The sequence below is a fragment of the Mustela putorius genome, unplaced genomic scaffold (assembly GCF_011764305.1).
Source record: "Mustela putorius furo isolate JIRA1106 unplaced genomic scaffold, ASM1176430v1.1 tig00003845_pilon_pilon_pilon, whole genome shotgun sequence".
Classification (NCBI taxonomy): Eukaryota; Metazoa; Chordata; class Mammalia; order Carnivora; family Mustelidae; genus Mustela; species Mustela putorius.
In genome coordinates this window covers 27,464,032-27,476,521 of record NW_025421998.1, presented here as the reverse complement: position 1 = coordinate 27,476,521, position 12,490 = coordinate 27,464,032, and the positions used below count along the sequence as shown (strand labels likewise).

General features: G+C 35.2%; 1 protein-coding gene across 1 annotated transcript in view; it reads left to right on the top strand.

Moving 5' to 3' along the window:
• SEMA3E (semaphorin 3E) overlaps positions 1-12,490 on the top strand; it is a 252,655-nt gene that overhangs the window by 140,050 nt on the left and 100,115 nt on the right. Inside the window, exon 2 of the mRNA XM_004739629.3 lies at positions 1,320-1,480. Within this exon, the coding sequence (XP_004739686.1) occupies positions 1,320-1,480 (161 nt within the window). The remainder of the gene's footprint in view (positions 1-1,319; positions 1,481-12,490) is intronic.

Here is a 12,490-nt window from a genome sequence, read left to right as displayed (position 1 = left end):
AGGCTCTCCTAAATCACCTACCAAGCTTACATAAACAGTTAAATACTTAAATGCTGTAAACAGTTAAATACCTTCAACAAGCAAACAGATGCACATGCATGAGACGTGTGTGTCAGACTGTGACTTTCTTTCTTTTTTTTTTTTTTTAAGGATTTTATTTATTTATTTGACAGAGATCACAAGTAGGCAGAAAGGCAGGCAGAGAGGGGTTGGGGGGGGGGAGCAGGCTCCCTGCCAAGCAGAGAGCCCTATGCGGGACTCCATCCCAGGACCCTGGGATCATGACCTGAGCCAAGGCAGAGGCCTTAACCCACTGAGCCACCAAAGGGCCCCCAGACTGTGACTTTCTAAAACTAAGTGTATGTTAGTTGACACAAATCACTTGCGGTTTCTGCTGTAGGCATGAATACATAAACGCCAGCTAAAAATCAAGAGAGATCTCTTAGAGATCCCAACCAGTTTTATCAATTGTCCCTGCTGAACTGAATGCTATCATACATTACCTCATTTTTTAACAACCTGAGAGTTTCCAGACTCGGACACTTTAATTTTGGATGTAACTTTCAAAACCAAAATCAAGTGGAGACATTTTGTGTGTATGTGTGAGTTGGCGTGCATCTGGAATTAAATGGACATGCTTTTAGAATATTTTTTGTAGATTTGGAATTTTTGTTGCATACAGAGAAGTAAATATAAAATTTACAGTAAAATGACTTTTCTACATAGCACTTTACATAAAGATCATGAAGGTTAACTCTTTTTGTACTTAAAAACATAGGATATCTACCTTACATATTGAATTGAACTTTTTAGATTCACAAATTTGTAAAGATTTTAATTTGTGCACATTAAAATTTATTCCATTACACGTTTTTACTTGTTAAACAATTTTTTTAGTTTTTCTTGTTTTGTCAAGAAAGACCCTTATCAATATGGAGCACTGAATACATTTAAAATGTATATGATTTGATAGACATACATATCATGAATAGACTACTACAGTAGTCTACTACAGTAGTCTAAATTTACTACAGTAAATTTAGTTAACGTCCATTATGTCACATAGAATTTTTTGTGTGTGTGATGAAAACTTTCAAGATCCACTCTTTTAGCAGCTTTCAAATATGCAATACACTATTGTTAATACACTGCGTATTTTTAATCTTTTGAGTAATAAATTCTAAAGGCTTCATATTAGTGATAAAATGATTGTTCTCATACCTAGTAGAACGATGTAGTTAATAGAGCCATGAAAGAAGTGTTATAAAGGTATTTGTATTTTCCCTTTTGTTTACCAAACATTTTCTTCTGCGTTTCAGAACTCTTGGACCTAAATCGAACATCGATCTTTCATAGCCCTTTTGGGTTTCTTGATCTCCATGCTATGCTGCTGGATGAGTATCAGGAGAGACTCTTCGTGGGAGGCAAGGATCTTGTGTATTCTCTCAGCCTGGAACAAATAAGCAATGGCTATCAAGAGGTATGGAAACACTGAACTGTGTATCAGGAGGGAAAGAAAAGGGCATGGGGAAGATAACTTCTTGCATGGTGTTACTTGAATTAGTTTTTGATTGTTGGCCATTTTAATATTCTGAGTGATTATTTTATTGGAAGAAATAAAACATCCATGAAAAATGAAGTCCTTTTGAGAGAAGTCTATAAAGTATCAAGAATGAACTTTTCTAGCGCACCACAGATCTCTGTATTCCCACAAGACTTTGGATTGGTGTGTCTGACATTCCTGTTTGCATGAAGGCCCTTGTCACCACACCCACTGTCCTGAGACCTGGGTTTGGAACATGCTTTTACCAGCAGTCCCTCTAGGCTTTATGACTACAAAAACCCCAGCCTAGAGAAATAAGGATGCGTGACCTTGCTATAAATATTAACTCAGGTGGGTGCTCCTTAAATGCTGGTGGATTAAAGTATTTAAAATAGGCAAGTGTCCAACATTTTCAAGCAAAGGTTGAATGTGATGAAAAAAGATAGCACTTAGAGTCTCTGCTTATACAGAGTTGAGTCTAGTTAAAATTTTTTTCAGACCCAAGTCAACCTTAAAGCATAAAGAAATATTTAGATGATAGTATCTTTCTGGCATAAAACTTGAAGAAATATTTAGACGATAGTACCTTTTTGGCATAAATGTATGTATTACATAATACATTTTCTTTACAATACACATTTATTTTTATGTTTGTCAGAATGATGTGTCCATATTTTTTAAAGTCACCTAAAAATTTATGATGAACAACAGCCTCCTTTCCTCTCTGTCAGTTTCTAACCCCGAGAGAAAATTATTTCAACTCTTGTTACTTTTTCTGATTCTTACCTCCATTTTTCTAAAGAACATTTGTATGCTATTCTTTCTTGATACCACTGATGTTAGACATTATCTATAGACTTTCTATTAAGGAAGATGGGGACTTTAACATTCTTTTCTTGCACTACCATAGCTAAAATATCTCTGCAGTATGTGAGAAGCCCCCACTTATCTGTCCCTTCATCTTCGCAGTTTAGCTTTAGCACAATTTTTATTTAAGGAACAACTATCAACATTAGTGTAATTAGGAAAATAGATCACACTTACTTTTTTTTTTGCCACTTATGGGATTAAATACTATCCCTTCTTTTTTTCTATTTGCTTACATTTTATTATATTGCTTTCTCTAATTTTTCACCAAACACCAAACTCTCTACCCAACTTCCTCTCCTCTTCTCAGTTTCCATCAGTTCCAAGTTTTTGGTTTTTAAATTAGAGATATCTTTCCTGGTTTTCTTACCGTCCCAGAGTTTAATGCCACCATTATCCTTGAGCATGCCTCTACCTCTCACTTGTAGAGTTTTCTTGATGAGTTTATATGACCTTTTAGTGAAATATGGCTTCTGGTAGCTTCTTGAAGAAGGATCCAAAGTAAACTTCTGAGTTTTTTATGTTTGAAAATAATAATACTCAAACTTCACATATAATTGATGAGTATAAAATTCTGGAATAAAAATCATTGACTTCAGAATTTTGAAAATACTGCTCCATGTTTATTTAAAGACTTTCAGGATAGCTGTGAGAAGTTAGTGCCTTTCTAATTTGAAAGTTTTGTATGTAACCTCTTTCCTTCCACTATATCCCCCTAATCTTGACACTAAGTGCCTCTGTATTTTATATTTTTCTCAAATTTCTCTTAGATTTTATATATATATATATATATATATATATATATATATATATTCCATTTACATTGGGCCTTCTACAGGAGACCTCATGGCTTTCAGTTCTGGAAAATATTTTTTAAATATTTTTTCTTCTTTCCATTTTCTTCTTGATTCTCTTTCCCTCCCTGTTCTGGCCTGTTTATTGTACAAACGTGGGACCATTGCTCCTAATTTCACCTACGCCTGTCCAATTCCTATTTTCTGAAGGACCACGGACTTCCAATTTCTGAGAATCTCTGAAGTTTTCATGAATCAGCTTGCTTATTGGCTCCCTTCACCTTGTAAGCATTTAGATTTCAGTTTTTCTAGTGTGCAGAGCCATTCAACACTTTTCCATATGTCAGAGAACTTCCACAGTGTTGCTGACATTTCTTTGGCTTCTCCACTTAAGTTCTGTCTTGTCCTTTTTGGATTATGTCCTTTCCTATCATTTGAGTCGTTGCAAGAGGGAGTGGAAGCACATAGTCTTTCCTTTTTACTATCATTTTCCATTATGTTTTCTCAATAGTTCATAAAAGACAGGCTATCTCTTTATATATGTAATACATATATAATATTTATATTATATACACACTCACACGTACATCTGTAAGACCATCTATGACCTCCTCCTTCTAGTCAAGTTCAGTGGTTTTTCCTCTCTCTGCTTGGATAGTCTTTCCACCACTAACTGTGATGTTTACCATATGGCTCTCGTCTTGTTCTCTCCGTTACATCATCTATGTTCTCCGATTTTCTGTGAAGGAATATCTAAGCTAGGGATCCTAAGTATTGAATTCATAGAACAACTTCTGTTATGGACTGAATGTCCCCAAAATTCATATGTTTGAGCTCTAACCCCAAGTACCTCAAGTATGACCATATTTGGAAATAAGACCTTTAAGGAGATAAAGTTAAAATGAGGCCATTAGGTTGGGCCCTAACCCAGGCTGATAGGTGTCCTTATAAAAGGATGAAATTCGGTCACACAAAGAAACATCAGGGTTGTGTGCCTACAAGGGAAATACAGTGTGAGTCACAGTGAGAAGGTAGCCATCTATAAGCCAAGGGGGGGCCTCAGAAGGAGCCAATCTTGCCAACACCTTGATCTTGGGCTTTTAGCCTTCAGAGCTACAATAAAACAAATTTCTGTTGTTTGTGCCACCCAGTCCATGGTATTTTGTTATACCACAGCTATAATAAACTAATACAATCTCTATAAAAATTTTAAGTATGTAAATATGGAAAGATCCTTCAAGGGATGGGACATCCTTAAGATTAAGAATCTTTGTGTTTTGGAAGTGGTTTTTAAATTGTTATCCTTGGGTCAGGATCATGTAACCCTTATGGAGTTTGTCCCTGGAATCCACATTTATAGCAGGCTTTCTCGATGATTCTTCTGTACACAAAATCTCCTAATGATTTTCCTCAGCTGTTGTTTCTGACGTGGAGCTGAGACCAAGAGGTATCAGCTTCCCACATTAATGTGATTCCCCTTTTAGAGTAAAGGAAATTGAATCACCTACTTATTCTCCTTAGTTGTTTTGCCCTAATGGTGTCCTTAGGCCTGTAATGCTGGAAAGACTGGGGAAATGACCTGGGAAGACTCTATAAGGGACAAGGAGAGTGGCAGGGTTTCATGAACGGCATCTTAGGGAGCTAAATCGAATACTATGTGAACTTTGAAGCTTAAGGGTGCCATATCTCAAGAATATCAAGGAAGGTAGCTACACAAATTATTAAACTGAGTAACTTTGCTGCATTCAAGGGTAAATCCTCATTTTGTGGAGCCTGAAGTATATACAATTTAGTGACCCCTTCAGGAAATATCCTTATTCAGACATAAATCTCAAAATTGCTAAGGTCCTTCCCTGGGTCAGAAAAGAGTCATATTCCAGCAAGGAGCCCTGAAGTAACTTCACCTCACTGAGGTAAAGTTCTGAGGTAACTTCACAATGAGGTAACTTCACCTCACCTGCATTTATAGTTTTGTACTTTTCCTTCTTGGTTCCACAAAGTGATTAGCAATGAAAGTTCAAATAGAAATTTTGTATTTGCTTTCAGTAGCATCAGGATTAAAGCTAGGTCTGCCTGATGCACCTTTTGTTTAAAGGAATGAACGTGAGAATGAACATGCCTTGGTGCTTTCCAGGCTCTGAAGATGCAATGTGTCTGCCTCTGGGCCAGGCTTTCCTCTGATCTTTTCTGAACCTTGTTCCCTCTATTTTTTTTTTTTTTGTAACCTGTTATTGCATTTTTAATCTCTCCTGCTTTGCTTGATCTATCTCTGGGTTTCTCATCATGAGTTCTATTAACATTATGAATTATGAGTTCTATTAACCTATGAATAGGTGTGAGCTGGGGAGGGCATGGTAGACTGTTTCGCTGTCCCCGGGGTTGTATGTAATAGATGTCAGCAATACACATCCCCCCAGGCATGACAATCTAAAAGTCTCTGGACATTACCAGATTCCCCTTGGGAGGCAGAATTGCTGAGGTCAAACAATTAAGTCCAGCCCATCATTCTATGAGCAAGATCCAGACCACACCATAGAAACATCTCCCCTTAAATATGTATCCATGTGATCCCAAGTCCCTCCTTTTCTCCCTGAGATCAGGTACCTGAGTGTAGCCAAAGCCCACTATATTTATCTCTTAGCTTTTAATAACTTTTGAAATGTAATATTCAATACATAAAAGAATATGAATAATGTAAACATGTTAGAAAGCATAATAATGAAACCAACACCAGTGAACCCCATACTCATCCAACTCAAGAATGAGAATATCACCAATCCCACTATAGGCACATCTACCTTTACCTCCCCATCTTTCCCTCCTCATGCCTCCTGCTGCATATAAGTGATTACTACCCTGTATTTTATATCCATTTTTTGTTTTTATTTTTAAAAGTTATTATAATAAATGTTTTCCTGTATACTATATTATTTAGAACTATTTGTTTTGAGCTATATAAAACTCATATACAATAGTATATGGCAGTCTTCTGGGATTATTTTTGTTGTTGTTTTGTTTTATTCGGTATTATTTCTTAAAGTCAGTCATCTTTCTTATAGTTACTGTTCCTTTGGTGTAGAAATAGAATAGTGAATTAGGACCACAAATTAGATTTCCAGATTCCAATCCTGACTCTCATTTATAACACTTGGCAAATTCCTTAGCCCCTTTACACCTATATTTGTAAAAGGGAGAAAATGTTAATCATTTCTGAGGACAAAAATAAGTTAACGTAGGTAAGGGATGAAGAAGTATGCTTTGCACACATTAGAAGCTATGTATAAGCTCTTATTAGTCACTTTGACTTGTATGTAATATATTCCATTGTATGACTCTAGCACAGTTTACCCCTTACCTATCAAAGGACAATTGGATGGTACCCAGGATTTTGCCTTATTGATGTTTCTATGATTACTATAGTGATATCTCCTAATATGCATTCCTGAAGGAATGCCTGTAGTGCATATATTCTGGATATGTCTGTTTACAGGTTAATTGCTGTTGATGTTTACCTATACAAAATAATGCCTAATGCTTCTCCAAAGTAGAAAGTAGTTATACAAAGTTCCACTCCCTCCAACAGTGTTAGAGTTCTTGGGATCCACACACCCTCCCAACCTTCTTCCACTGGTCTCTTTGATCCACATATTTTTCAGCAGTCTTCCCTTGATTCATTTATTTATCCCCACCTAGTACCTCGCTGTCTTGGCAACTACAATAGCATTTTTATTTATTTTTAATTTTATTTATTTGATTGTAATTTTCATAACCCAATAGTTATTTCAGAAGCAGGACATATACATTGTAAAAGATTAGAAAATACTGACTAAAAAAATATCATGCAATAATAGCAGATAGTGATAACTGCTATGGAGAAAAATAGAGCTGGTTATTTCAAGGTTCAGTAGCCCATTGTGGCTAGTGGCTCACATAGTGGATTGTGAGGGCCACAGAAGGAGCATCACAGTGTGTGGCTGAGATTGATTTCAAGGGAAGATCAGTGAAAGATCAGAGGATGGGGCATCCATTAGCTAGGGCGATAGCTGACGATTCATCCTTCTGAAGAGAAAGTCAGTAATCTAGGTGAAAAAAATCTTTCCATTAATAAGGAGCACGTGACAAAGGATGATGGTGGATGACTAAGAGGAGGGAGAGTAGGTGGTATTGTGATCACATGTGCTTCAGAGCAGCAGGGGTTTTATGTTTACTATTTTGTTTTAAATTTTTATGGGGTAGATGAATTTAGGGTGAAAATTAATTAGGAGTGGGCAAATATCTTTCTTAACATGTGGGTTTAGATTTTAAAAAGTCACCACCATTAGAGATGACTGGTAGAGAAACAAAAGTTTCAGGGCACATGGTGGTTTCAGTTAAAACAGGAAGGTCAAGGAACACTGGAAAACAAAAGTGGGAGTTTCAGTGGATTTTGCTCAAGCCAGAGCAGGCGTTTGAGATGATTTAATGGAAATATTTGATGGTTCAGAAGGGCAGAGTCAGGTTGGGACCTGTGCAGAGCTTTATGGGGGTGAGCCAATGAGTCCAGCTATTAGCTGTTGAGCTCTTGGGGTCGGGAGTGTCCATGCTTCCCATGGGGCCTGCAGTCACAATGTAGGAATGTGTCACAATGGATTAGCCCTGATAATCTCCTCAGGAAGATGACTAATCGTAATTTTTAACTTTAGTAGGAGATAGAAACCATTAAACAGGTGGATCCTCTTTCTCCTATTACCAGTGCTGCTACTTCTGTGTGACTTTTCTCCCTCCCTCCTTATTACAGGTGGGGGTGCGCTTTCTCCATTCCTGCTATCCCTGCTCTGTAGCCCACCCTGTTGACTTTTTTTAAGGATTGGTTATGTTTTATCTTTTCTATATCATTTCCTCTCTTTCTATAAAATCAGCAACAAATACAGTTTTGTATAGAGGGTCTTAAAAAATTTTGTGTGTCATGGATCTATTTGGCAGTCTGCGGAAGTCTTTGGACCCTCTAATGTATTAAATCATTTTGTAGGATTACCAAACAAAATATTGAAAACAGTTACCAAATTATAAATATTTGGAGATAAACCTATCACACTACAAGAATAATATAATTCATAGTATAAAAACATGTAGCTTCTTAATTAGTGTATTAAATAATAAGACCTAGCAACTGCTCTTTTCAGTAGTGTAATTTCAAAGTAATGATGAATGTTAATAATGTTTTGAGATACCTGTCACAACTCTCAAGTAATATTAAGATACCTTAATAAAGATATTTTAGTAATATCTTTAAAATAATATATTTAAATAATATAATATCTAAAAATATATATAATATCTCAAATAATATCTTTAAAGTAAAGATATTTTAAAGATATCTTAATAAAGACATTTCTTGGGGCCCCTGGGTAGCTTAGTCGATTAAGCATCCAACTCTTGGCTTCAGTTCAGGTCATGATCTTGGGGTCATTAGACTGAGCCCTGCAAGGGGCTCCATGCTCAAAGGGAGTCTGCCTGAGATTCTCTCTGCCCCTCCTCCCAAGCATGCACACCTGATCTCTCTTTCTCTCTAAAATAAATCTTTAAAAGAATTAAATAAAATATCAGGTATTTCTCTTCATGATTAAGCTACGGGTATACTTTGATTTATTTCTTTGCATTTATATTATAGAGGTGCTAATTTTAGTTGGAGATTATGCAAATAAATAATGATGTAATTTTTTAAATCAAAGCTGGTAGATTTCCTGAATTCTTTTTTCATGCCATAGTTAACAGCTCTTGCTTCACAATCTTCGTCTTATAAAACATTCTAAAAAATTTGAGTGAAAATAAATGGAAAGCTCTCATTTTTGCAAAGTTGTAGATCCTTGTTTTCTACTCTCATTTACCTTTTTAGTCTCATCTCCAGTTACCACACCAGCGCATTCCTAGCAGATCACTTGTGTTGTCACTTTTTCCAGCTTTCTTGGGATATAACGACACATAACATTGTGTAAGTTTAAGGGGTATAACATGTTGATTTGGTAAATTTATATATTGCAAAATGATTGCCACCATCGTGGTAGCTCCATCATGTCACGTGGTTACAGTTTCTTTTTCGTAGTAAGAACATTTAAGATTTACTATCTTAACAACTTAACTTTTAGTATATAATACTAACTTAGTATTAATCATCATCATCATGCTGTACTTTAGGTCCCCAGAACTTACTGTTATAACTGGGAGTTTGTACTCTTTGATTAACATCTTCTATCTCCATCCCTCTAACCCCCCTTTCTGGCAACCACTGTTCTACTCTCTGCTTCTATGAATCTGACTTTTTTAGAGTCTGCATATAAGTGATATCACACAGTATTTGTCTTTCTCTGTCTGACTTATTTCAGTTAGCATAATGCTCTCGGGGTCCATCCTTGTTGCAAATGACAGGACTTCTTTCATCTCATGACTGAATAATATCCCACTGTATACATGTACACCACATCTTCTTTATCCATTCATCCATTGACAGACTCTTAATTTCCTTTGAATATACAACTAGAAGTGGAATTGCTAGATCCTATGGTCACTTTAGTTTTAATTTTTTTGAGGCACTTCCATGCCATTTTCCATAGAAGCTATGCCAGTTTACATTTCCACCAGCACTGCAGAAGAGTTTCCTTTTCTAAACATCTTCACCAACACTTTAAAAAAATTTTTTTTATAATAGCCATTTTAACAGTTGTGAGATGATATCTTGTTGTGGTATGATGATGATTAGTGATGTTGAGTACCTCTGTTTTCTCTTTAATATCTCCTTATTGTTACACACTCTCCTTCCCTCTAACATATCCACTTTTTTTTTTTTTTTTTTTTTAAGTTACCTCCTTTCTCTTCTAAACTAGTTTTGGAGAAGGTTCCCCCACCCCTTTCTTAATCTTTGTTCTTATTTTGATTCTCATATTATATTGAAATTGGCTGTTGAGTTGCCAGTCTACTGTATAAGATTGCTCCTTTATAATAGATACTGTGTTATATTCATGCTTGCAGTTGTAGGCACTCAAAGAATATAGATACTAAAAGAATGTAACTGTGTGTATTGTGAATCCTGACTTCATCCAATAAATATGTTCTCTTCATCCTCTGCTCTTTTGCATTTGCCCTTGTACTTACTGCCAGAAACACTTTGAAACTAATTATTCTCTAATTTCTTTTAGGTTAATTTTGTCTGCCTTCTGTCCCCACCCCTACCCCCACCAACCACCTACCCACTTACCCACTGGCAAACAAGGTAGGATCCTGTTTTAGTGTGGGGGTAGTTTTTACTTTGGCTGCACACTAATAACATTATTTACAAGGTAAATAATATCGGCCATGATGTACCCCACCCCAGACTGAAGTCACCCCCCAGGTGACTGTAATGTGCATCCAAGCCTGTGAAATAGTGAAGCGTTATGTGTCCTTCTAAGCTTTAGGAAATCTTGGTCCTATATGTGATGCCAAATAAATAATTGTTTTATGTATAATAATCAGAATTTTTATGAGTACACATAGGTAAGACTACAATTTTGAAATAGATAAAAACTTACCATTTAACAGGCTTAGGTATATTTGCTTTATGAATTACTTAGTTCATAGAGTTTCCCAAACGATGTAATAATAGTCTTTTGCACTGAAATTCTTCTTCGTTCAATCTGCATTTTGACTCACACTGAGAAAAGTCAATCCACTTTTGGATCCACTGTTAAATCCTATTCACTATGAAAATTTCAATTATAATTCTATTTGTTTTTTCTTATGGTTTTATTTTATTCTGTGAGAAATTCACACCTGCCACAAGAGAGTAGCTTCTACAAATTGCTGTCTTCAAAGATCTCTAAAATCCACAGATAACATGAGACTTCGTGATTAAACTCTAATTTCACCTGGAACTTTCTGAGAAATTAAATTTTTTTTTCCTTTTTATCTTTAAAGCCTTTGGTGTTAAAAAAAAAAAAAAGAAAAACTTGGATTAAGTTAGAGGAAACCATTATTTGAATGAAAAATCTTAAAACATCTTGCGATTTTCTGATCATAATATGACAAGATCAGGACATTCATATGAGTAAAAATGTGGAAAGGGAAGGACAAAACATCCCGGCAGTCATTTTTCACTTGAATTCCTATAGGTACAGCCTGTATCTGTATCTCACTTTCAATAAGTATTTGTATGATAAAATCCCATAGTCTCAAAATTGGGATAGAACTCTAACCATGGAAATTCAGGGCTACTCATGTTTAAATTGTCTTTTGTTTTTCATCTGTTAAAAACATTCCTCATTAAACTTTCTTTTGCTTATTACTTAATTTTAAAATTACAGTTTTAGGCCTGGGTGGCTCAGTCATTAAGCATCTACCTTCAGCTCAGGTCATGATCCCAGAGTCCTGGGATCAAGCCTGCTTCTTCCTCCCTCACTCCCCCTGCTTGCATTCCCTTTCTTGCTGTGCCTCTCTCTGTCAAGTAAATAAATAAATAAAATCTTAAAAAAAAAAATTACAGCTTTGTATTGAGGAAGCACTTCCAATCTAGAAAATTTGAAAAGGAATGTATATGTTTCCCCTCACACCTTCTACCCCAATGCATTTATACTTCTTGTAAAGTCAAGATGTAGCCAGAGAGATAATGATAGTTTATTATGTTATTATTAAATTCTCAGGTTAGCAGCTTTATACTCAGCAGAATTAAATTTTATTTTTAAGTGATGCATAGTTTTTTGAACTTTAATCACTGGTGTAGTTTAATTGGACTTAAGTCTAAAAGGATTTAAATAGAATCATGGAAAATTAATGAGTTAAGTTTTTTTAGAGTTAAGTCATAGAAAACTGAATATGTTAGATATATCACAATCATGCTCAAGAAGGGGGAAAAAAAGCACAAAAAGTGCTGGTATTTTCTAAGCGTTTAAAAGCCAACATGGTATTTACACAATTATCCAGTCTTTTAAAACAGGATCAAAAAAAACTTTTCATGTGACTTTAAAACATTTTAATAATGTATATGCTTTCAAAATGATGAGTAATAATATTCATTAGTAAACTAAAACTAGTATAATCAAAAATAAAAATCCCTTTAATATTAAATAAGGTAAATTTTTTCATATAGCATCTAAGAATTATTGAAAACATTTTTGTACTGTTTTTTATATGCCATGAGAAAAATTTATTTCCTTATTTGCATTTATCACATTCATTTACGGTTACCACTAAGGAAGTGTTAGATACAGTATATTTGTGTTTCTTTATTTGTTGAAAGGGTGCCCTTTTTTGTCCTGATCAATATTTTATTTCTAAA